Below are 23,965 nucleotides of genomic sequence, written 5' to 3'. Positions count from 1 at the left end.
CTGCCAGGGTCGAGCTGCAGACTCCTCCGCCCCTGGGACCACTCGCTGCGATCCCCCCGGGGGACCCTATTACTGCAAAAGTCCTTCTCGCTGGTCACACACTCCCAGGGGTAATAACTGTCTCTCTCTCACTCTTCAGCACGCCTGGTCCCCGTCAATCCCCCTTCGTTTTACTGCTCCCCAGTCACTTACTGCAGGAAGCGCCGTCCACGGGGTGCAGTAGATCCCGCCGCTGCCACCAGTTGTCACGGAGTATTGGGGGACTCAGGGCCCTGCACCCCCGGCTTCCTGCGATTCACCATGACTCTCAGCCCGCCAGTAGAGCAGAAGGTTTATTTGGATGACAGGAATACAGTCCAAGACAGGTCTTGCAGGCACAGACAACAGGGCCCCCCCCTCAGTTAGGTCCAGCTTGGGGTCCCAGGGCATGCCAGCCCACCCCCCTTTGGGGGGTCAGAGCCATCTCCGCCTCCCAGCCATCTCTCCAGCCTCCTTCCAGCCTGCTTCCAGCACTCTGCCTTCAGCGACCCCTCCCACAGCCTTTGTTCAGTTTCCCGGGCCCCGGAGTCACCTGACCTCCAATACTCTCCTGGGTTCTCATGTTACAAGCTCAGGTATGTTCCCTTGGGCCGACTACCATCCCCCAATGCAGACCATCCTAGTCACACTCCCCTGTCAGCATTCCCACACCCCAGCAAGAACAGTCCCAGTTCGTCACAACATGTCGCGGTTTTCAAGTGTCCTTCCTTGTGGGGGGGCCTCAATCTTGGGGGATCTCAGGCCGAGTGCTCCCAAATGAGACGCCCACAATCAGTGGAGACCTCTGCAAATACTGGCCACAGTAGCGCTAGATACCCAGTGTTGGGGGAGCATTTAGGGCTCCCGCCATCCTCAGGGCCCCATTGGGTCTGGTGCTGTATAAACAGGGTGAGGATACAGTCCCTGCCCCTGGGAGCTCACTAAGGAAAGTGAGTCTCTGTGCCTCAGTTTCCCCCCATGTATAATGGGGATAAAAACCCCTCCCTGCCTCCCAGGGGGCTGACTCCCTTCCTGAGCTCAGGTCCTGCAGTTCTGGGCACTAGAGACCAATCCGTGAGTTACTCTGTGTCCAGGGCAGGCCAGACTCAGTGAATGATGCAGGGGCCACACCCGGGCATATGAGGACCTAAGAACTAGGGAGCTACGGCTCGGTGTCTGTGGGGTTGGGAGCCCAGCTCGCAGGGCCGGGATTTCTGGGTTGGGGGGGGAACTCTGGGATTGGGGATAGAATCTCTGCCCAGGGACCCTGGATCTGTTCGTGGCTGGGGTGGCCGGGGCTGGGTGGGTGCCCGGGTCTGGCTCTCACAGCCTATCTCCTGTGTGCAGATCCCAACTTACCCAGACCCTCCATTTCTCTGAGCCCCACTGGGGTCACCGCCCCAGGGGCAGACGTCACCATCCGGTGTGAGGGGCAGCGCCGGGACGTGAGGTTCTTCCTGCAAAAGGCTGGAGACCTGAACCCGCAGCGACACATGGACCCTGCTGGGGACAGGGCCGAGTTCCGCATCCCCACCGTGGGCCGGCAGCACAGAGGGAGCTACAGCTGCAGCTACCGGCCCCAATCAGAGCCCTTCGTCTCCTCAGAGCCCAGCGACCCCGTGGAGCTGGTGGTAGCAGGTGAGGGGCCTGGCTTAGCATCCCCGCTCCCAGCCCCACACCCAGCCAGACTCTCAGTGGGGTTCCATGCTGATGGGACGCTCAGAGCCAGACTCTGCCCTGAACCTTGGTCACAGCAGAGGGGACACCCGGCTGGGGAGGGTGGACAGTAACTGGCGGGTTCCCCAGCTGGGGGGAGCAGCAGCAGCTGGAGATTTGGGGCTGAGGGGTGGGATTCCTGCCCCCTGGGGCAGCTGCAAAGAAGGGGGCTTTTCCCGGGGGGGCCCCATAAAGGATTTCAGGCCTGCGGGTGGCAATCGCTGTGGAAATAGGTCGTGTTGCCCGGGGGTTGGGGCTGGTTGTGGGGGATGGGGGCAGTGATTCTGGGTGGGGACCAGACATCGGGGGAGGGGCAGCCCCCTGCCCCTCACTCATCACTAGATCTCCAGCTCCCCTGATACCTCCTGCCCTGCTGGTCGCTGCCTGGAATTTGCTGGGTGATCCCAGAGGAGGGGCAGGATCTGGGAGGCTGGGCTGTGAAATTGGGCCCAGCTGGGTGCCAGAGTCCTGGGGCAATACCCCCCCCCCTTCTTGGGCCACATGACATCCCTCTGGAAATAGGAGTGAGCATTACCCAGAATTCCCTCAGTTCTTGCCTCCCCTCCTTGCCCTGGAGTCTCAGGGGACCCCCTGACCCTCCCCAGGGCCCTGGGCACTGCCCAAGTGTGGAGGACAGCGGGAAATGCACTGCCTGGCTGTGTTTGGCAGCATCTGAGATACCGCAGGGATGGGCTCACTGCACAGCAGACAGGCCAGGACAGAGGCACCTGTGGGGGTGGACAGTGGGGTCCTATGGAGACAGGGATCTGGGGTGGTTCCCTGTTCTGGGGGGTTAAGACCCTGAGGCTCTGATTGTCCCCATCCCCTGGCCAGGCCCTGGGGTGCTGGGTGTCTCAGGGGGCAGTTTGTCCATCTAGGAGCCCCCTTCACTGGGGAAGCTGAGACAAAGCCCCCCAGGGCAGCAGGATGCAGGCTCCCCTGAGGAGGCCCCAGAGCTGCAGCTCTGGAGACCCCCAGAGGGGAGCTGGGCTTGACCTGCCCAATGGGAAGGTTGTGGGCTCGACTCCCAGGGAAATGCCAGCTACTGATCTCTCCTTCTGAAGCGCCAAGTGACTCTCCCCTTTCCCCTGCAGCAGCCCCCCCACGATGCCTAGATTTCACCCACGCCAACATCGCCCGCCTGGAGCTGGGTGCCGTGGTCCTGCTCGTCCTGGGGCTGATCCTGGCTGAGGCCTATTACAGCCGCCCGAGGGGGGTGCCCTAGGTGAGGTCACCCCCCTTCTGTGCCCCTTGCTCCCCCCAGGGGCTGGGCCCAGGGAGACACGGGCCCCTCTAACCCACCATCTCTCTGCACCCCCAGGAGCCTGGATCCGGACATGCAGAGAAGAGAATCTCCCCGGGGGACGAGCCGCTTCTCCTCAGGGAGCTGAGATGCCAGCACAACCCCCCCCCCTCACCCCCAAACACCCCAGCTTTGGAGAATCCACCCCCCAAAAACAGCTCCCGACCAGACAGCAGAACCCCAGGATTGAACCCCCAATGCCACGCGCACCAGCCCCTGCGGTACCAGCTAGAGGAGAAGCCCCAGCACTGGACACGTTTTGCTTCCAGTTTATGGGTGGCGTTGTCCCACAAACTTATACAGGATCGTTTTAGGGGTCAAGACAAAGATGCCACATTTATTATTAATCTGTAACTATTAGCAAATACCTCAATGCTTATACACATACACTCACACACACACACACACACACACACACACCCCAAAATGTTCTGCAGCTGCTGGATAGTTACCGGTCCTGATTGTAGTTTGACTTCGCAGCTTGGGATCGTAGCTCGTGGCAGCTAACTGGCCAGGAAAGCTGAGCACGAGGGGGAGCCGGGTCTCTGTCCGGCGCGCACCGATGCTCCTTGATGTTGATAGCAGAACGTTACCCAAAATCTCTCATTTCACCCTTCCTTTTTTATAGGAGTTTAGTTTGGATTCAAAGTCTCTAGGTCTCGCTGTGTCACACCGCCTCTGGGTTTGGTGCTTGATCACCCGTCAATTGCAGGCCTGACTGTCAGCCTGGGACCTGGCTTTGATCTTCCTTCTGTTGTTTCTTTTTAAGGTGGATGCTTCTTGCTTGAGTTAGGGCTGTTGTCCAGTTCTTCAGCCGTTGGTATTTGAACTTTATTTTATTAGGACGGGCTGGTGCTGGAGGTTGATTCTATCACCCATACATCCCTCATTCACACATCTTAACTAGACTAATAAAATTACGGCAGCGTTTGCAAAAATGAAGGTTGCAGCAAGCCCTTACAAAATGGAGTAAGCGTTTTAAAATGGGGTTTGAATTACAATATGGCACAGAAGTTACAATGTAGGCAAAATGGCAAGTGTAATGAAATGGTGAACAGAAGTTACAATGGCACAGTGGATAACTAAAAGCAATTTCATTCACATTGGTTCTACATTGTCCCCCTTTTGACCCTTCAATCCAGGGGCATTGAATGGGTCACACTTTATGCAATTGTTTTAAGGCTATATATTGGGAAACAATGTGAGCTTGTGGTTTTAGCTTAAAGTACAGCCTTTTCATCCAGCAGCACATCCCACACATTATGATTAACATTAAGCTTATCAGAATAAAGAAAACAACAATTGGATGTAACAGAATTGTTAAAGTTGAAGACCAGGATGGGGACCATCCCTTTAAAATATCATACCAATGGTGCGTCATGATTTGCTCTGCTTGTGCAGATACTCTTAATATTTCAGATCCCTGATGTAAAATAGCCAAACTGCGTGCGATAGCATCGGCTCGGCTGTTCCACATGGCTTCAGCACTGAGCTCTCTGCTGTGTGCTTTAACGGGCCGGATTTTTAACTGATTGGGGTTCCTTGTCACCCAAGCATGGATCCATTTCCATTTGTCTAGGTACGCTATCTCCTTCCCATCTGCTCCCTGCCAATTATTCCGTTGCCAGTCAAACATCCAATACTGTATGCCTTTCACGCAAAAATCACTGTCTGCATAAAGAACAGGAGTCCTTGTGGCACCTTAGAGACTAACAAATTTATTAGAGCATAAGCTTTCGTGGACTACAGCCCACTTCTTCGGATGCATATGGGCTGTAGTCCACGAAAGCTTATGCTCTAATAAATTTGTTAGTCTCTAAGGTGTCACAAGTCCTCCTGTTCTTTTTGCGGATACAGACTAACACGGCTGCTACTCTGAAAACTGTCTGCATAGATATAAGAAGAACAGGAGTACTTGTGGCACCTTAGAGACTAACAAATTTATTAGAGCATAAGCTTTCGTGGACTACAGCCCGGGCTGTAGTCCACGAAAGCTTATGCTCTAATAAATTTGTTAGTCTCTAAGGTGCCACAAGTACTCCTGTTCTTCTTTTTGCGGATACAGACTAACACGGCTGTTACTCTGAAACTTGCATAGATATAGATTGGTCTGGGAGAGGTTTCATATAACTTTAACACTTGATATATCCATGGAGCTCTGCATGTTGTGCTGAGCCATGATTCAAATACCCTTGAATCACTTCCTCCTCTAAGTTTATAGCAGCATACTTAATATACCGTTTCCCTTTAATTACTACCGAGCTGCCATCAGTAAACCAGATATGCTTTTTCTGCCCTACTGTGTCTAAATCTCTTAAGGGGGGTGCCTTCACCAGTGCAATTCTCTGTTCTAAAGTAATCTTGGGACATTCATCCTTAGTCCCTTTTTCAATTAAAGCATGAGTCAATAAATCAGGTTTAGATACTGTTTTGGTAACGACCCCTCTATTGACCAGGATGAGGGTCCATTAAGCCATGCGTGTATTGGAAACCTTACTCCCGATCAATTTGCCAGATAAGATATATTTGAGAGGAGTATGAGTACTTTGAATTGTGATAAGTGCTGTGCTCGTGAGAGGTTCAAAAGACTGGATTGCCCAAACGGCTGCTAAACATTCACGCTCACAAGGGTCAAAATTCAGCTCAGCACCTTGAAGTTTTTTAGAATCGTAGGCTACAGGCACTAGTTTGCCTTCCTCATTGTTTTGTAAGAGAGTAGCTGCCAATGCAACCTTATTTGCAGCTAGTCTGATAACGAAGGGTTTTGATTCATCAGGGAAGCATAAAGCCGGGGCTGAGACAGACTTTCGTTTTAAGGTATTTAAGGCGGACTCTTGTTCTGGTCCCCATTCCCATTGTGTCTTTTTCTTTAATAACTTCCATAAGGGAAGTGTGATCTCTGCATATTTATGGATATGTGGCAGTAGGAAATTGAACCCACCCAGCAGAACTCGTAAAGAGTGCACATCTGTAGGGGCGGGCATAGCCAGTAATGCTTTCACCTTGCGCTGATCCACTTGCTTCCCCTCCTTCCCAATTACTATACCTAAGTAAGTGACCTGTGGTTGCACCAATTGTGCTTTTTCTAAATTTACCTTAAACCCTGTTTCTTGGATTAATGCCAAAACATTTTCAAAAGCAACAGAGGGTCCTGTGGCACCTTTGAGACTAACAGAAGTATTGGGAGCATAAGCTTTCGTGGGTAAGAACCTCACTTCTTCAGATGCAAGAAGTGAGGTTCTTAACCACAAAAGCTTATGCTCCCAGTACTTCTGTTAGTCTCAAAGGTGCCACAGGACCCTCTGTTGCTTTTTACAGATTCAGACTAACACGGCTACCCCTCTGATACTTGAAAACATTTTCAGTAAGTTTTTGTACTTGTTCCCCGGTGTCCCCAAAAATCAGAATATCATCAACATAGAAGACAAATGATCTTTCCTGCTGGTTCAGACGATCCAACATATCTACCCACATGTCTGTGTGCAATAGTGGGGGAATCTTGAAAACCCTGTGGTAGTCGGCAAAACGTAAATTGTTGGTGGTTTATGGTGAATGCAAACCTATCCTGTGACTCTGGGTGTAGGGGTATAGCAAAAAAGCAGTTAGCCAAATCGATCACTGAGAAGTATTTGGAGGTGGCTTGTACTTTCTATATAACCTGTGTCATGTCTGCTACAATTGGGGCCATGGGTACAGACCCTTTATTAATCCTCCTATAGTCTATAGTTAACCGCCAGGACTTTCCGTCTGGCCATACGGGAGAGTTAAAAGGAGAGTTAGTTTCTCTAATAACTCCCTGTTGTTCCAAGTCCTGTACAGTCTGTATCAGTTGGACTTCTGCTTCCTTTGGGTAGGGGTATTGTTTTTGAGGGGGTACCAGTTCACCTATGATCTTAACACAGGCATTGATCTTTCCACAGTCTGTTTTACTTTGAGTCCAGAGCGTGGGGAATTTTGAGCGCCACTCCTCGGCTTGCTCTGTAGTGAGAGCAGCAACGAGTTTACCTCCCCCTTTGGTTACAATGAGTTCCTGCTTTTCCTGGTAAGAGCAGTTGGAGGGGATTTCTAATTTCCATAATATGTGTTGCGGATTGTGGGGGAGTTAGGGCCCTGCACCCCTCTTCCCGAGATTCACTGTGACTCTCAGCCAGCCAGTAAAGCAGAAGGTTTATTTAAGGACAGGAACACAGTCTCAAGCAGAGCGTGTAGGTACGACCGGACCCCCTCAATTAGGTCCCTCTGGGGGGTTCAGGGAGCTTAGACCCCAGCTTGGGGTTCCCTGCGTTGCACCACCCAGCCCCAACCGAAACTAAACTCCCAGCCCCTCCCGCTGCTCCTCTCCTTTGTCCAGTCTCCCGGGCAGAAGGTGTTAATTCTCCCCACCCCCGTTCCTGGCTCAGGTTACAGCTCAGGTAGCTTCCTTCAAGGGAAGTCCCACATCCCCATTGCAACCCCCCTGCAACATTCCCAGGTCAAATCTGCCCTGCTCCGTCACATCTCTCCCCCCTTCGAGACTGAACTGAGCGAGGTCACTCTGACCAGTGACCTGGGGAAGTTCAGGGCTCCCTCTCCGGGACAACGCGTCCGCTATCAGGTTGTCACGTCCCTTCACATGGACCACGTCCATGTCATAATCCTGCAGGAGCAGGCTCCATCTCAGGAGCTTGGCGTTGGCTCCTTTCATCTGGTGCAGCCAGGTCAGGGGAGAGTGGTCGGTGTGCACGGTGAAGTGACGCCCAAAGAGATATGGCTCTAGTTTCTTGAGGGCCCACACCATGGCCAGGCATTCCTTCTCGATGGCCGCGTAGTTCTGCTCCCGGGGTAGCAACTTCTTGCTCAGGTACACGATGGGGTGTCTCTCCCCCTTTTCATCCTCCTGCATTAACACCGCCCCCAGTCCTGTGTCTGAGGCGTCGGTGAACACCATAAAGGGCTTGTCAAAGTCTGGGTTTGCCAGAACTGGGCCACTGACCAGAGCCTCCTTCAGCGCCCGGAGAGCCTCCTGGCACTCCTCGGTCCAGACCACTTTGTCTGGCTTCCCCTTCTTGCACAGCTCAGTGATGGGGGCGGCTATGGCGCTAAAGTGGGGCACGAACCTCCGATAGTACCCTGCCATCCCAATAAAGGCTTGGACCTGCTTTTTGGTTTGAGGAGCGGGCCAGTCTCTGATCACCTCCACTTTGGCTGGTTCCGGCTTTAGGCAGCCACTTCCCACCCGGTGGCCTAGGTAGGATACCTCAGCCATCCCCACCTTGCACTTCTCCGGTTTTACGGTCAGCCCAGCCTTCTGGAGTCGGTCCAGCACTTGTCTAACCTGGGATATGTGGTCCTCCCAGGTCTGGCTAAAGACACAGATGTCATCGATATACGCCACGGCAAAACTCTCCATCCCCCTCAGTAGCTGATCCACCAGGCGCTGGAAGGTGGCCGGCGCTCCCTTGAGGCCGAAGGGCAGGGTCAGGAACTCATAGAGCCCCAGAGGGGTGACAAAGGCCGATTTCAGCCTGGCATCTGCATCCAGCGGCACTTGCCAATAGCCCTTTGTAAGATCCATGGTGGTAAGGTACCGAGCACCTCCCAGCTTGTCTAGGAGCTCGTCCGGCCTGGGCATGGGGTAGGCATCGGCTACAGTGATGGCATTGAGCTTCCGATAGTCCACACAGAACCGGATCGACCCGTCCTTTTTGGGGACCAGCACCACCGGCGAGGCCCAAGGGCTGGAAGACGGCTGGATCACCCCCAAAGCCAGCATGTCATTGACCTCTCTTTCCAGGTCCTGAGCAGTTTTCCCTGTGGCTCGGAAGGGGGAGCATTTTATAGGCGGGTGCGATCCTGTCTGCACCCGGTGGACAGTCAGATTAGTGCGTCCAGGCTGGTTGGAAAACAGCTGCTGGTACAGATGCAGCACCCCTCCGATCTCAGCTCGCTGGGCAGGGGTTAGCCGATCAGAGAGAGGAATTGCTTCCAGGGGGAAGCCAACTCTTGTCCCAGGGAATAGATCTACTAAAGGGTCATCTCCCTGCCCCTCCCACTGTCCACACACGGCCAACACCATATTCCCCCTGTCATAATATGGCTTCATCATATTCACATGGTACACCCGGTGGTGGTGTGCCCGGTTCGACAGCTCCACCACATAGTTTACCTCGTTTAGTTGCTTGACAACCTTGAAGGGCCCTTCCCAGGCGGCCTGGAGTTTGTTTTTCCTCACGGGGATGAGGACCATCACCTGATCCCCAGTGGCGAAGGCGCGGGCCCGTGCTGTGCGGTCATACCAGACCTTCTGCTTCCTCTGGGCTCTGGCCAGATTCTCCCTGGCCAGGCCCATGAGCTCGGCAAGTCGTTCCCGGAAGGTCAGGACATACTCCACCACCGACTCTCCGTCAGGAGTGGCCTTCCCCTCCCATTCGTCTCTCATCAGGTCCAGGGGCCCCCTTACCCGCCTTCCATATAGCAGTTCGAAAGGCGAAAACCCGGTAGACTCCTGGGGTACCTCCCTGTACGCAAACAGCAGGTGAGGTAAGTACTTGTCCCAGTCCTGCGGGTGCTGATTCATAAATGTTTTCAGCATCATTTTTAGCGTCCCATTGAACCTCTCCACCAGCCCGTTGGATTGGGGGTGATATGCTGAGGCCCAGTTGTGCCGGACCCCACATCTCTCCCACAAGCACCGGAGTAGGGCCGACATGAAGTTGGACCCTTGGTCCGTCAAGACCTCCTTGGGGAACCCCACTCGGCTGAAAATGGTCAGCAGCGCATCCGCCACAGTGTCTGCTTCAATGGACGATAAGGGCACTGCCTCGGGGTAGCGGGTGGCGAAATCGACCACCACCAGGATGTATTTCTTCCCAGACCGGGTCGTCTTGCTGAGAGGTCCCACTATGTCCATGGCCACCTTCTGGAAAGGCTCCTCTATGATGGGCAAAGGTCTCAATGCTGCCTTCCCCTTGTCCCGGGCCTTCCCCACCCTCTGGCAGGGGTCACAGGATCGGCAGTACTGCCGGACGTTGGTGAAGACCCCGGGCCAGTAAAAGTTCTGTAGCAGCCTCTGCCTGGTGCGCCGGATCCCCTGGTGCCCTGCGAGAGGGATGTCATGGGCCAGGTACAGTAGCTTGTGGCGAAACTTCTGGGGAACCACCAGCTGCCTCCTGATCCCCCACGACTCCACTTCCCCCGGGGGAGCCCACTCTCGGTACAGGAACCCCTTCTCCCACAGGAACCTCTCCTTGCATCCTCTCCTCATGGTCTGTACCACACTGAGGTCAGCCAGGCCCCTTAGCTTCCGCAGGGAGGGGTCCTTCTGCAACTCGGCCTGGAACTCGGCGGCTGGGGAAGGGATGGGGACCTGCTCCCTCTCGTCGGCTGGGTCGGAAGCCCCAGCCACCCCGCGGCCTGTCCTTGGGTGTTCCCTCCCCACCCGGGAAGGGTTCGCTGCCTCCGGTGGGACATCCTTCCCAAGGTCAGGGCGTAGTGCCCCTCGCCGGCTCTGGCTACGGGTCACGACTAAGGCGGTCTGGGGGCTGCTTGGCCAGTCCTCTAGGTCCCCCCCCATCAACACCTCAGTGGGCAAATGGTGGTGCACTCCCACGTCCTTGGGGCCCTCCTTGGCCCCCCATTTCAGGTGTACCCTCGCTACGGGAACCTTGAATGGGGTCCCGCCCACCCCGGTCAGGGTCAGGAAGGTGTTGGGCACCATCCGATCTGGGGCCACCACCTCGGGCCGGGCCAGTGTCACCTCTGCGCCCGTGTCCCAGTATCCATAAACTTTCTTCCCATCCACCTCCAGGGGAACAAGGCACTCGCTCCGCAGGGACAGCCCCGCGCCAACCCTGTAAATGGAGAACTTTGAGTCCGGAGCATCTGGCCCCCCAGAGAAGCTGGCCGGGGGCCCTTCTCTCTCTTGAGCAGTTGATAAGCTGCCAGCCCCTCTTGCGTGGGAAGCCTGCCCCTCGTCCGTCTGGGCCTCTACCAAGTTAACCCGGTGCGGGTTCGGTCTGCTCAGTCTGTCCTTGAGCTTGGGGCACTGGGCCCGAACGTGGCCTCTTCGGTCGCAGTAATAGCAGCTCAGGTCCCGTGGGTCCCCTCGAGCCGGTCGGTTGTCCCTGATGCTGGGCCTTCCCCGTGGGAGGGGATTCCCCATATTCCCCCTTTGGGAGGTCCCAGGGTGACTCTCTCTCTGCATCGCGGCGGGCCTGTTCCTTTGGGGCTCCTCCCTGCCACCCCCTGACCGGCTCTTTACAAACTCATCAGCCAGCTGCCCGGCGTGTCGCGGGTTCTCTGGCTTTCTGTCCACCAACCACAGCCTCAGGTCGGATGGGCACCGCTCATACAGTTGCTCCAGTACCAGCAGTTTAATCAGGTCCTCCTTCGTCTGGGCCCCACCAGCCCACTTGCTGGCGTATCTTTCCATGCGGACGGCTAGTTGCAGATATGAGATCTCAGGGGTTTTATCTTGACTCCGGAACCTTTCCCGGTACATCTCAGGAGTCAGCCCAAACTCCCGTAGCAGGGCCTTTTTGAATAGTTCGTAGTCCCCTTTCTCTGCCTCTCCCAGTTGGCGGTACAATGCCACGGATTTGGGGTCCAGTAAGGGGGTAAGGACCCGGAGTCTGTCCGCGGGATCCACCCGGTGCAGCTCGCAGGCCGTCTCAAAGGCCTCCAGGAAGTCATCCATGTCCTCCCCCTCCTTGTATGGGGCCATGATGCACTTATCAAAGCTCCGTGCAGTCCTGGGTCCCCCCTCACTCACCGCAGCCGGGGGTTCGCTGCCCTTCAATCTCGCCAGTTCCAGGTCATGCTGACGCTGTCTCTCATTCTCCTCCCGTTCATGCTGTCTCTGTCTCTCTTCACGCTGATGCTGTCTCTCTTTCTCCTCCCGTTCATGCTGACGCTGTCTCTCTTTCTCCTCCCGTTCACGCTGATGCTGTCTCTCTTTCTCCTCCCGTTCATGCTGTCTCTGTTGTTCACGATCCTCCAGCTCTCTCAGTTTTAGCTCTTTCTCCCATTCCAGCCAATTCCGCTCCCCGGATGCTGAACGTTGCCGGGAGGATCCTCTGCTGGCCGGCGGGCTTCGCCGGGGGGATCCCCTGCTGGCCGGGGGGGTCACGGCGCCCTCGGTATTTGCTGGGCTCCTCCCCACCCTTCCCCTAGGCATAGGAAGGAGGGGTCTCGGGAAGCCCTCAGCAGCCGGCTGACCACTCCCAGCTGGGACAGACACTGGTGCCTGCGCTGCATTTGCCAGGCTGCTTCCCTGAGACACAGGGATCAGTTCATTCGCGCGATCTTCCGCCTCCAGCTGGGCAATGAGCTGTTCTTTGGTGAGCCTCCCAATGCGCAGCCGCCTCTGCTTGCACAGCTCCACCAGGTCGCTCTTAAGCCGCTTGGCATACATCTTCCTGCTGGCCACTCACCGGCCTGTGTGCTCACAGCTCCCCACAGTTCCCAGGGGGCCCCCTAGTGTGCCAGCCCTTCTCGAGGTCACCACCTCTCTGCCAGGGTCGAGCTGCAGACTCCTCCGCCCCTGGGACCACTCGCTGCGATCCCCCCGGGGGACCCTGTTACTGCAAAAGTCCTTCTCGCTGGTCACACACTCCCAGGGGTAATAACCGTCTCTCTCTCACTCTTCAGCACGCCTGGTCCCCGTCAATCCCCCTTCGTTTTACTGCTCCCCAGTCACTTACTGCAGGAAGCGCCGTCCACGGGGTGCAGTAGATCCCGCCGCTGCCACCAGTTGTTGCGGATTGTGGGGGAGTTAGGGCCCTGCACCCCTCTTCCCGAGATTCACTGTGACTCTCAGCCAGCCAGTAAAGCAGAAGGTTTATTTAAGGACAGGAACACAGTCTCAAGCAGAGCGTGTAGGTACGACCGGACCCCCTCAATTAGGTCCCTCTGGGGGGTTCAGGGAGCTTAGACCCCAGCTTGGGGTTCCCTGCGTTGCACCACCCAGCCCCAACCGAAACTAAACTCCCAGCCCCTCCCGCTGCTCCTCTCCTTTGTCCAGTCTCCCGGGCAGAAGGTGTTAATTCTCCCCACCCCCGTTCCTGGCTCAGGTTACAGCTCAGGTAGCTTCCTTCAAGGGAAGTCCCACATCCCCATTGCAACCCCCCTGCAACATTCCCAGGTCAAATCTGCCCTGCTCCGTCACAATATGCCTCCAGGTAAATCGATTATTATGTTGTTTTGATACAGCCAATCTGCTCCTCAAATAATTTCGTCAGTCATGTTAGGGGTCTGGATTCAATTCCCTTTTGTTTTAAACCCTTGTATTGAGAATGGGACCTGTGCCCATTCCCAGCCTGTGCTTGGCTTTCCCTGAAAAGATTTTAAAGTGACTTGTTTTACTCTCTCCCCTGCCTGTGGGGCGGCTTTAATTAAAGAGACAGCAGCCCCAGTATCAATCAAAGCTAGTGCAGTAGCGCGATTCTCCTGCTGGACATAAATGTGTGGTCTCCCTCCAGAGTCCCAGGACATTTTACCGATGAGCCCCCATTGCTGAGCTCCTGTATTATGTGGGGTGCTCATAAGCAGGCCCCCCTTGTCCCGGTTGCTCCGGGGGGCACTTGTGGCTATGCTAGTTACACGTTCCTGATTCTCTTGTGCTTGTAGGGCTTCTTGGACTAGAGCTCGAGTTGGGGCTTTGTCCCAGCGCTCCCAATCACTTCCCTGTCGCATTACTGCCCGCCAGGCCAATCGGCGGATCGTGGAGTCATAAGTATTCTGTCCCTCACCTTCAGCTCTTTGGAAATTATCATTTTTTTCAGAAGGGCGGGGGTTTGAGCATGAATAATGTCCCCGGGGCTTATGATTTCCCCGTCCGCGGTAGCGACCTCGGGAGCCCCCTATTCCCATATTACCACTCTCATTGGAGTAAGTTATTTGCTCAAGAGCGGCCACAAAGGGAGCCCTTTCTTTTTTTATTTGGAGTGCGGGGCCAGAATGAGTGGTGATCTGTTTGATCAGATCTCGGAGCTCAGTCATGCTCACGGGCTGGTTAGGTGCCCAGACGCTGAGCTTATTGGCATAGTAAGGGAGAAGAGTCGCAGCACAGTCCCTCAGGGCGTCTGTGCCGTATGCTACAGTGTCAGGGTTATTTGCAGGGGCTCCTTGGGCATCTTCAGGGCGGGCGATGCCTGCCATGACCTGCATGAGTCCCCAGCGGGATAGGTACCCTTCGGGGTCTTCATTAGGTTCCTGCATCATGCTGGCCGCCTGTATCATTAGATGTCGGCGACCCATTTGTTCCCCTAGGCTTGCAAACAGGGGTAGGAAGGTATTGTTCTCCCTGTTATCTCTTATTACCCGATCAATGACTCCCTGTAATTCGGGTGCTTCACAGGTGGTCATGAGGCGTTTAAGCTCAGGGACTGTTAAATCTTCTCTGCCTGCCAATTGCAGCGCACGCAGAGTCCATTTTGAGAAATTTTCCCGGTTAAGGGGTCCAAGCATTTTTGCCATCGCTTGGAGATCAGCTGCTGATACGGGGACGGTTGTAGTAGCTGTGCTAGTCCCTGTGTCTGTGTCTGTTCTTGTTACAGTAATTCTGTTAATTGCTGCAACCGGCCCCTGGGGCTCAGGATTGCTGCTCCGTAGCTCTCTTTCCCACACCTTGCTAGATTCCCTCGGGGCATCTTCCCAATCAGGGATGTCACTCTGGGGATCAAAGTCCCACTCTCCTGCCGTTACCGCTGCTATCTGGTGGTTTGCGAATCCCAGCCTTTGTTTAAGGTGCTGGATAAGGGACTCACATTGGCTGTGATTAGCGGGGAGAGCTTTACTTTGTTCTATGGTTAACCTCTTTACCATGCCTTGCAACACTTGATTCTCTTTTTCTATTTTTTCCTTTTCCCCGACCTGTTCCTCTAACTTCTTTTCTCTTTGTTTGCCCTCCCTGATTGCCTCCCGGAGAGGGTCTAACTGGCTTTGCACCCCTGTCGCTACCACTTTCCATCTGTCTGCCTCTTTTTCCATATGAGTGAGTTTTTCATGCAGGGAGGCATTCTCCTCCGGGAAGGATGCCAAGCGGGAGTATAAATCCCTGCATGCGTCCCACAAAAGCCAGATTGTTGCTGAATCCCTTTTAGTTGGAGTAGGCTTGTACAGGATTATATACCTTGCCAGCCTATCCTCCAAATCTGAAATAGTACACACATCTCCCAGCCCCCCTTCAGTACACGGGCTGTGTCCAAACCTCTGTAGTACTTGTTTAAAGGGTGTGGGCTCTTGGACAAAAGACAGCATTCCCTGTTTTTCTCTAAAGATGTCTTTACACTGTGTCTTCCTAAACATTTTCCCTAACAAGTGTGCCATAGCCAAGTACAACACAGGAAACTGAGCTGATAAATATCAGAACACTATAACCTCCAATTCCTAAAGGAGTGACTTACAAATAGCAATTTTCCCTTTTTAACTCCTGAAGGAACAACTTAACCCTCTCTGGGCCAGAGGAAGAGACACTAAGTCTCCCTCTGTATTACTCGGTCTGCTACCACCGAGGGTTCATACACCAATTATACAAATCCTTCCCCGGATCAGAGTGAGAAACACTAAGTTCTCCTCTTTAGCTCAGTCTTGCTACGGCTGAGGGTGTATGTACCTTTATAACACAATTTAAACCTAAACTCCTATTTCCTTCAGAGTTTGGGTAATTAACTGAAAGTTTACACTCTTTTTCCTATAGTGCCAGGCTTGCTAAAGCTGGCGGTGTGCACACCAGTTTTATAATAACTGTGGGTTCTATGCTTGCTCCCCCTGCCCGCATTCTCCACCAAAATGTTGTCCCACAAACTTATACAGGATCGTTTTAGGGGTCAAGACAAAGATGCCACATTTATTATTAATCTGTAACTATTAGCAAATACCTCAATGCTTATACACATATGCTCACACACACACACACACACACCAAAATGTTCTGCAGCTGCTGGATAGTTACCAGTCCTGATTGTAGTTTGAGTTTGCAGCTTGGGATCATAGCTCGTGGCAGCTAACTGGCCAGGAAAGCTGAGCACGAGGAGGAGCTGGGTCTCTGTCGGGCGCGCACCGATGCTCCTTGATGTTGATAGCAGAACGTTACCCAAAATCTCTCATCTCACCCTTCCTTTTTCATAGGAGTTTAGTTTGGATTCAAAGTCTCTAGGTCTCGCTGTGTCACGCCGCCTCTGGGTTTGGTGCTTGATCACCCGTCAATTGCAGGCGTGACTGTCAGCCTGGGACCTGGCTTTGATCTTCCTTCTGTTGTTTTTTCTTTTTAAGGTGGATGCTTCTTGCTTGAGTTAGGGCTGTTGTCTAGTTCTTCAGCTGTTGGTATTTGAACTTTATCTCATCAGGATGGGCTGGTGCTGGAGGTTGATTCTATCACCCATACATACCTCATTCACACATCTCAACTAGACTAATAAAATTACAGTATGGCTTGCAAAAATGGAGGCTGCAGCACAAGCCTTCTACAAAATGGAGTCAGCATTTTAAAATGGGTTTTGAATTACAGTATTGCACAGAAGTTACAATGTAGGCAAAATGGCAAGTGTAATGAAATGGTGAACAGAAGTTACAATGGTACAGTGAATAACTAAAAACAATTTCATTCACATTGGTTCTACATTGTAAAACAATTTCATTCACATTGGTTCTACATCTAGCCCTGGAGCACCCACAGAGTCGGCGTCTATGGTCCCAGTTATGCTGGTATGCCCTGAATATGAGATTTGGACATTGGACTATGATCTAGGAACTGAATTCTAAAGGAACTCTTTGCAACCACAAAGCTCCCCAGCTCTGCTGTGAATCTGAACCTCAAGAATTGCACTCATGTCTGTCTGTATATTGATCTTTTAACCAGACTCTCTTTTGTTTTTTAATAAATGTTAGTTTAGTTAATAAGAATTGGCTGTAGCATGTATTTGGGTAAGATCTAGAATATTCAGTAACCTGGGAGGTAATGTCTCCACTTCTTTGGGATTGGTAGAACCTTTTCTTTTATATGATGAAATAAGAATTACAGAAATTTTCATCATATTTGACGTGGGTACCTGGATGGAGGCCTAAGGCTGGATCACTTTAAGGGAACTGCATTGTTTGGACTTCTGAGTAACCAATGAGGTAATACAGAAGCTGTTTTATGCTGGCTTGGTGAATCTAAATATTGGAATATCCACCATTCTTTGCAGTTCACCCTAATCGACTGACCATAGCTGGCTCCCCTCCAAGACCCCAGTCACAAGTATGTACAAAACGTCCGTCCAGCACTTTCAGGTGCAGGGACAGGAAGAGAGAAATTGTCAGAGAGGAAAGGGACTGTGAGTACCCCAGAAAGCAGTAGAGGGATGGTTGTTCAGTCAAGAAGCCAACCCGTGGCATGGAGGAATAGCTGCAGTTATCTGAGCTGGAACTCAGAACAGGAAACAGAGATGGCACAAGAGGATTGCTCAAAATATAATAAACCATCTTAAGAACTCTGCCTCTGAACTCGGGACATCCAGAGACTGAAAACAGAGAAACCACAAAGGGACCGTAGAGCGGTGGGTTCTGGTCTAGTGCCTTGGACGTTCTAACTCCAGATCCTGGTGCTCCATGAATGTAAATTGTTGCCCAGGAAGTGGGTTTAATCCAGCCAATGGTAGTTACTGTACTGGTGAGCTCAGCAGTACAGTAACTCCTCACTTAAAGCCGCCCTGGTTAATGTTGTTTTGCTGTTATGTTGCTGATCAATTAGGGAACATGCTCGTTTAAAGTTGCACAAGTCTCCCTTATAACATTGTTTGGCAGCTGTCTGCTTTGTCCACTGCTTGCAGGAAGAGCAGCCCATTGGATCGAGCTGGTGGGGGCTTGGAACCAGGGTAGACCAGCAGCCCCCCATCAGCTCCCCTAAATTCCCTGTGCAGCAGCTGCCCAGCAGGCTACCAGTTGCTGGGCAATTCAGCTGTCCCTCCCCGCACTGCCGTGTGCTGCTCCTTCCCTCTGCCTTGGAGCTGCTCCGGGAGCCTCCTGCTTGCTGTGCAGGGGCGGGGGGTAAGAGGGGTGCTAATGTCAGGGTGTCCCCCTCCCCCCACTCCTGTATCCCATCTCCACAGAGTGGGGGAGACACAATAGGGTTCAGGACAGAGGGAGTTTACTGGCAGCAGCTGTTGTCTCAACATGCTCATCTACTTAAAAAGGCAACGTACTTAGAATGGGGTCAGCGTACTTAAAGGGGCAATGCACCCCCCCCCTCTCTTTCACACACACACACACACACACACACACACACACACTGTGTGTCTCTGTCTCTCTCTCCCATGCTGTGGCTCCTCCCTCCATTCCTGCTGCTTTGTGGAGTGTGAGGCTACATTAAAAACAACGTGTTAACTTTTGAGGGCTCAGCCGAGTGCTAGTGTGACGAAGTGGGGGGTTTTCTCATTTTCTGTGGAGTTTCAATGGTTTGCATGAAGAGGGGGTGGGACTCAGTTTCCCTGGGTGTTACTGGTTTAACGAGGTGAGGGGAGAGGGAGTGTGTTTTGCAGAGGACCGGGGAGAGGACGTGGGGACCCAGCCGATGGCCGGGAGGATGGATACCCCAGTGACCGGTGACCTGGCGACCTGGTGACCCAGAGGCCCAGCTGAGGAGACGCAGCCGGTTCTGGCCAGTGGGCGGACAATGGGCTGCAGAGTGAGGACCCAGTGACCGAACCAGCCGGTTCCAGCCAGAGGACAGAAGCGAGGAGAGGAGGCCCGGGTTTACGACCCTGTTTACCTGGAGAGTAGACAATGGACAGAGGCGGGGCCTGGGGCCGGTGATCTCAGATGCCCAGCTGGGAGCAGGGGGGCTCTGGGCTGGAGAGGGGAAGCAGGCAGAGCCCACCTGGATGCAGAGAGACTGGGATGTGCTGGGCTGAGGGAGGCCAGGCCTGAGGCCCTGAGAGTTTCCTGTGCTGTGTTCAACTCTCAATAAACCCTCCTGTTTCATGCTGGCTGAGAGTCACTCCGGTCTAGAGAACAGGGTGGCATCAACCCCTTCGGGGGTGGAGGCCCCGGGGGTCCAGAGCGAGTGGACTCCCTGAGGGGGCCCACGGCAGAGACAGACGTGCTAAGGCTCAGAGAGGTGCGGCTCCAGGAGGTGGAGGGGCCTGACCCCGAGAGAGAGTGGACCCCCGAGAAGGGCTGTCTCACTAAAAGGGGCACCCCCCACGGACTGCACGGGGCCAAGAGTAGGCACGATCTGTGAGTCCGTGACAGCTAGTTCATCATTTAGCAGTAAGGCATTCCGTGGGAAATAGTCCACCCTCTTCCACCCTCTGACTCCTCCACCTCAACCAAGCTTCACAATCATCATTGCTGTGGACAGGATTCCATTGTTGTTGTTTTTTAAACTTATACTGTGTGTGTGTGTGTGTGTGTGTGTGTGTGTGTGTCTATATATGTAGTGCCCCCTCTCCACCCAGTTACTTTCTCTAATGCCAATCTGCTTATAGGTGTTGATGGACACGTCTGGGTTCTTCTTGATCCCACCACCCACTCAGCAGGGTGTATCTTCTTTATTTTTTCCTATGAATTTATTTGGCAGTGCCTCCATCCCCCTCACTCCTTCCTGGCAGGGTCACCAGGACAGCTTGGGAGGAAAACTCTAACCATCGCGTAATCCCCACTTACTTGCCAGACAGTTGGAGACTTCCAAGAAATAACACAAACACATACAATATATTCAACACAGTAATTACATTAAATAGGAGACAAATATAACGTAACAGGGTAAAACACTATTTTTAGGGTCACCGGTGCCCACCCTGATAATACCTGTGACTTTCCCCAGTCATGTGACCTGATGTAGCAAATGTAAAATTAGTGTCCTGTTGGTACACGTACTTTGTTGGGGCCCTTGATGATCTACAACCACAAAATTCTTCTCTGTAGTGTTTTAGCAGTGTGGCTGACTGGGTTCAGTACAGCCCAAAGGACTCACAAGTGGGAGGAGGTGGTAAGTCCCTCCACAGGTTTAATACACAGCAGGTTATAAAATCCCCAACCCCTCACTCCCTGACCTGCCCGTCCTTCCGGCAAGTGAAATGAACCGGTTCCTTCCCAAAGACCATATTAATTTTACCTACATGGGTCACCAGCCGGGCTTGAACCCAGAATGAAAAGGGGATGGAATTTTCATGGAAATCGTGGTCAGTGGAAGATTGAAGACCAGACCCTGTGGTCGCCTGGCTCTCAGCCTGATGCACCTTCCTCAAGGCGGCAGGGTATGTTGAGGGTGACCTGTCCCCCCCTCCACAGAGACACAGACAAGCTGGGAGCTGCATGACACCTGGCCAAGCTGACAGTCCCTGGATTTCTTGGGTTTTGCAAAGCCCTCTGCTTACTTTGAACGCACTAGATTTTGTCTGCAGATTGGAGATAATGTGTGAGGGACGCAGGATGTTACAAGCCATGTTGGCTTCCTGTACCTGGAGCCACCAGCTGAGTTCCTTATTTGGGGCTCGGTGGAGCTGGGCAGTGGGACATTGGTGTCAGCGCTGAGGGGCCCCTCGCTGCCCCTACCATGACATCTGCTCTCACCATCCTTTTCCTCGGTGAGTATCGGAGACAGCCAGGGCGTGTGTCCATGGGGGGATCTGAGACCAGGGTCTGTGTGCATATGGGGGGGGGCAGGGATCTGAGACCAGGGCACAGTCCAATGGTGGGGGGGGGGGGGGAGAATCTGAGACAATTGCATCTGGCAATGGGGGAGAGATCTGAGACCAGGCCAAGTGCCTATGGGAGGGATCTGAGATGTGTGTGTGCCTGAGGGGGCTTATGCCCATGTGGGGGGGATCTGAGACCAGAGTGTCTGGGGGGGGGTCTGAGACCAGGGCATGTGACCATGGGGGGGATCTGAGACCAGGGCATTTGTCTATAGGGGGGACCCTGAGACCAGAACACCTGACCATGCAGGGGAGGGTCTGAGACCAGGGTGTAGGATCCAGTCACTCTGTGATCTGGTCCCTAACAAGCCATCTCCTTTCCAGGCTGCTGGCTGGCCGGGCAGAGCGGGGTTTCGGGAAGTGAGTATCTGTGGGGCAGGGGAAACTTTAGTGTTCAGGACAGGGCAGGGGAAGGGGGAGAGGAAAAGAGGAGCTGAGCCCTGGACCTTCATCCCAAAAATCAGTTCAACCTCCTTGTATTGATCCCAGGGGGTTGAGATCAGAACCTGGCCCTGCCTCCAGTGCAGTCGGGGATGACCCCTGATAAACCAGGGGATGAGAGGTGGGTAGGGTGACCAGACCTCCCATTTTTAAAGGGACAGTCCTGTATTTAACCCTCCTGCAGGTGTCCCAACTTTTTCTTAAGAACAGGCAAGCTGTCCCTTATTTTCTGTCTCCCCCCCATCAGTAATGGCCGGATCCCTGCTTGCCAGCCGCCTCCCAACAGCAGTGAGTGGCGGGGTCCACTGGCTGATGATGTGGGTGGTTGTGCATGGCTGGTGGCGGGGCAAAAATGCAGTGGATGAGACCAGCCGCTCCCCTGCTGGTCCATCAGTGCAGCCCCTGCTGCGTGCCGGCTTTTGGCCAGGAGAGCCCCACCTCCCCTTCCCGTTTCTGGCTGGCGCGAGCTGCGGCTGGTGGGTGTGGGCAGGTGCCAGGCAGCGGCCGGTTACGTGTCACCTCTGCTGCCCACCCATCGGCCCTTTACGTGCTCCCCCTCTCGCAATCCTCTCCCTGCCTCGCTCCTTCGCCCCCCAGCCCCGCTGCTCCTCCATGCCCCCGCGGCAGGGCGCAGCCCAACCCAGCACTGTGGGGAGAACCAGCCCCTGGTCGGAGCGCTCAGCTCACCCACAGCCTGGCTGGCAGGCTCCTCCCTTCCTCCCCCCACTGCCTCTGGCTGGGCCGGCGCCCGGGAAAGCCCAAGACAGCGAGGTGGGGGAAGGGATTTCCAGCCTGTTCCCACCCCGAACCTGCAGGCTCCACAGCAGCCCCCTAGGGCTTAGCACCCTCTTCACCCCCCACCCCCTGGGTCCTGCCCCCAGGGAGCGCGGGGCTGCTCCGTCCCCTGGGCATCCTCCCCTGCTGAGCCCCCCCTCTGGCCGGGGTCACTGAGGCCCTTGCAGTCAGGTTCCCTGGGCTCTGGGGCACAATGCAGCCTTAGGGCTTAACTCCTTTCTGCCCACGCTGTAGGTGGGGGACAGGAGGCGGCTGGGTTATGTGGGTGGCCAGCAGCAGCCTGGGGGTGTTCGCTGCCTTTCTACACTGTGCGGGCAGGAAGGGACAAGCTGCTTCCATCCCTGGGGGAGTGGGGGAGAGATGAGCTCAGCAAAGACACGGGCCAGGTCAGCCCTTCTCCCTCCTGCCCCGCTCCTCCCGGGTGGCTGAAAGCAGCTCCCGTCCCTTCCCTCCTGCACAGTGTCGAAAGGCTGCTGCTGGCCACATTCTGCTGTGAACCCTGGCAGAAATCTGGAGGGGGACATGTGACCCTGTGTCTCTCTCCCCCACATACACATTTTGCCTCAGGAAGACACGGCGCCAGGTACCAGGAGAGGCAGGTCCGTCCCCGGGGGCCCAGCCAGGTATGGAGGGGGGACAGCACTGGGCAGGGAGGTTCGGTTCGGTTCGGTTCGGTCAGACACACACCCCTTTGTGAGAGAGGGGTACAGGAATGTGTGTGTGTGTGTGTGTGTGTGTAAGCTCTCCATGTTGGGGGAGGGATGGGGGCTGTCGCCCCTCCCCATGTGAACACTAAAGGCTTAAAGATAAGAAGGTAAATAAAAATAATCCAACTACGCAGAATTTCTTTTTAACAAGGGCTCAGTCACTTGATGTTAATCTGAAGGTTTGTACTGCCTAGCTCTGATTGATTGCCATTGAACTCGCTTGAATACGAGTAATTTTACCAGGTGTCCCGTATTCAGCAGAGGGAAATATGGTCACCCTCCTGGTGGGCTGAGATCAGAACCCAGCCCTGCCCCCAGTGCAGTCAGGGGTGACTCCGGATTGACCCTGGGGGACTGAGATCAGAATCCAGCCCACAGGTTCCGTGTGGATGCAGTGAGGTGTCTGTTAGCCCCGGCGCTGTCCCTGGGGCTGGGTGCTAAGGGCAGGTTACAGACACACGGGGAGGGGCTTGTGTCTCCCCACCTCACTCCTGTTTGTCTGTGAACGCAGAGCTCCCTGTGCCTGGACCCTCCATCTCCGTCAGCCCCAGCGGGGTGATCGCCCCAGGGGAAGCCGTCACCATCCGCTGTCAGTGTCGGTGCGAGGCCAGGAGGTTATTGCTGTATAAAGGTGGAATCGAAATCTGGGAGCTGGATGCTGCTGGGGACAGGGGTGAATTCACCATCCCCAGCGCCAAGTGGGAAGACAGAGGGGCCTACACATGCCGATCTTGCTCCAGATCGGAGCCGCCCAACTGGTTGTATCCCAGTGAGATGGTGCGGATCATTGTAGCAGATGAGGGGCCCGGCTCAGTGTCCCTGCTCCCAGCCCCATACCCAGACAGACCATCATGGGGGTCTCTGGGTGGATAGAACACTTCTTGGGGTGTCACTTAAGCTGCCTGTGCCTCCATTTCCCCTTGTATGAATGGGGGATAATCATCCCTCCTGCACCTTGTGTCTGGTTAGATCGTCAGGACTTGGCTTTAAAGTGGGGGCTTTTTCTCCCCATGTCTGTGCAGCACCCAGCACCTCTGACTCCCAGCCTCATCCCGATCTAACCAATAGTCCCCACTCCCCTCCCAGAGCCAGGGATAGAATCCAGGAGTCCTGGCTCCCAGGCTTCTTGGCCCAATGAAGTAGATGGATGGGTACAGAGGGGTGCTCTGGATTTTAGGCAGTTCCGGGCGTAGCTCCCGGGAATCTCTGGGATCTGGGAGAGGTTCCTCTGGCTGGGTTTTCTCCCAGGGGCCCCGTCTCTGGGACCGTGCAGTGAGGACGGGGAGCACTGACTGTGCCGGGGTCTGTCTCATGGCCTGTCTCCTTCT

At 54.4% G+C, this 23,965-nt stretch overlaps 1 protein-coding gene across 1 annotated transcript; it reads left to right on the top strand.

The window, feature by feature from the left end:
• Positions 1-721: 721 nt before the first annotated feature.
• LOC128826310 (alpha-1B-glycoprotein-like) lies at positions 722-23,510 on the top strand. The gene is made up of 3 exons (XM_054009558.1): positions 722-749; positions 1,366-1,656; positions 23,149-23,510. The coding sequence occupies exons 1-3, from the start codon at positions 722-724 to the stop codon at positions 23,508-23,510; spliced, it is 681 nt and encodes a 226-aa protein (XP_053865533.1).
• The last annotated feature ends 455 nt before the right edge of the window (positions 23,511-23,965 follow it).

This window comes from Malaclemys terrapin, chromosome 20 (genome assembly GCF_027887155.1).
Source record: "Malaclemys terrapin pileata isolate rMalTer1 chromosome 20, rMalTer1.hap1, whole genome shotgun sequence".
In the NCBI taxonomy this organism is placed as follows: domain Eukaryota; kingdom Metazoa; phylum Chordata; order Testudines; family Emydidae; genus Malaclemys; species Malaclemys terrapin.
This window is presented reverse-complemented; position numbering and strand designations above follow the sequence as displayed.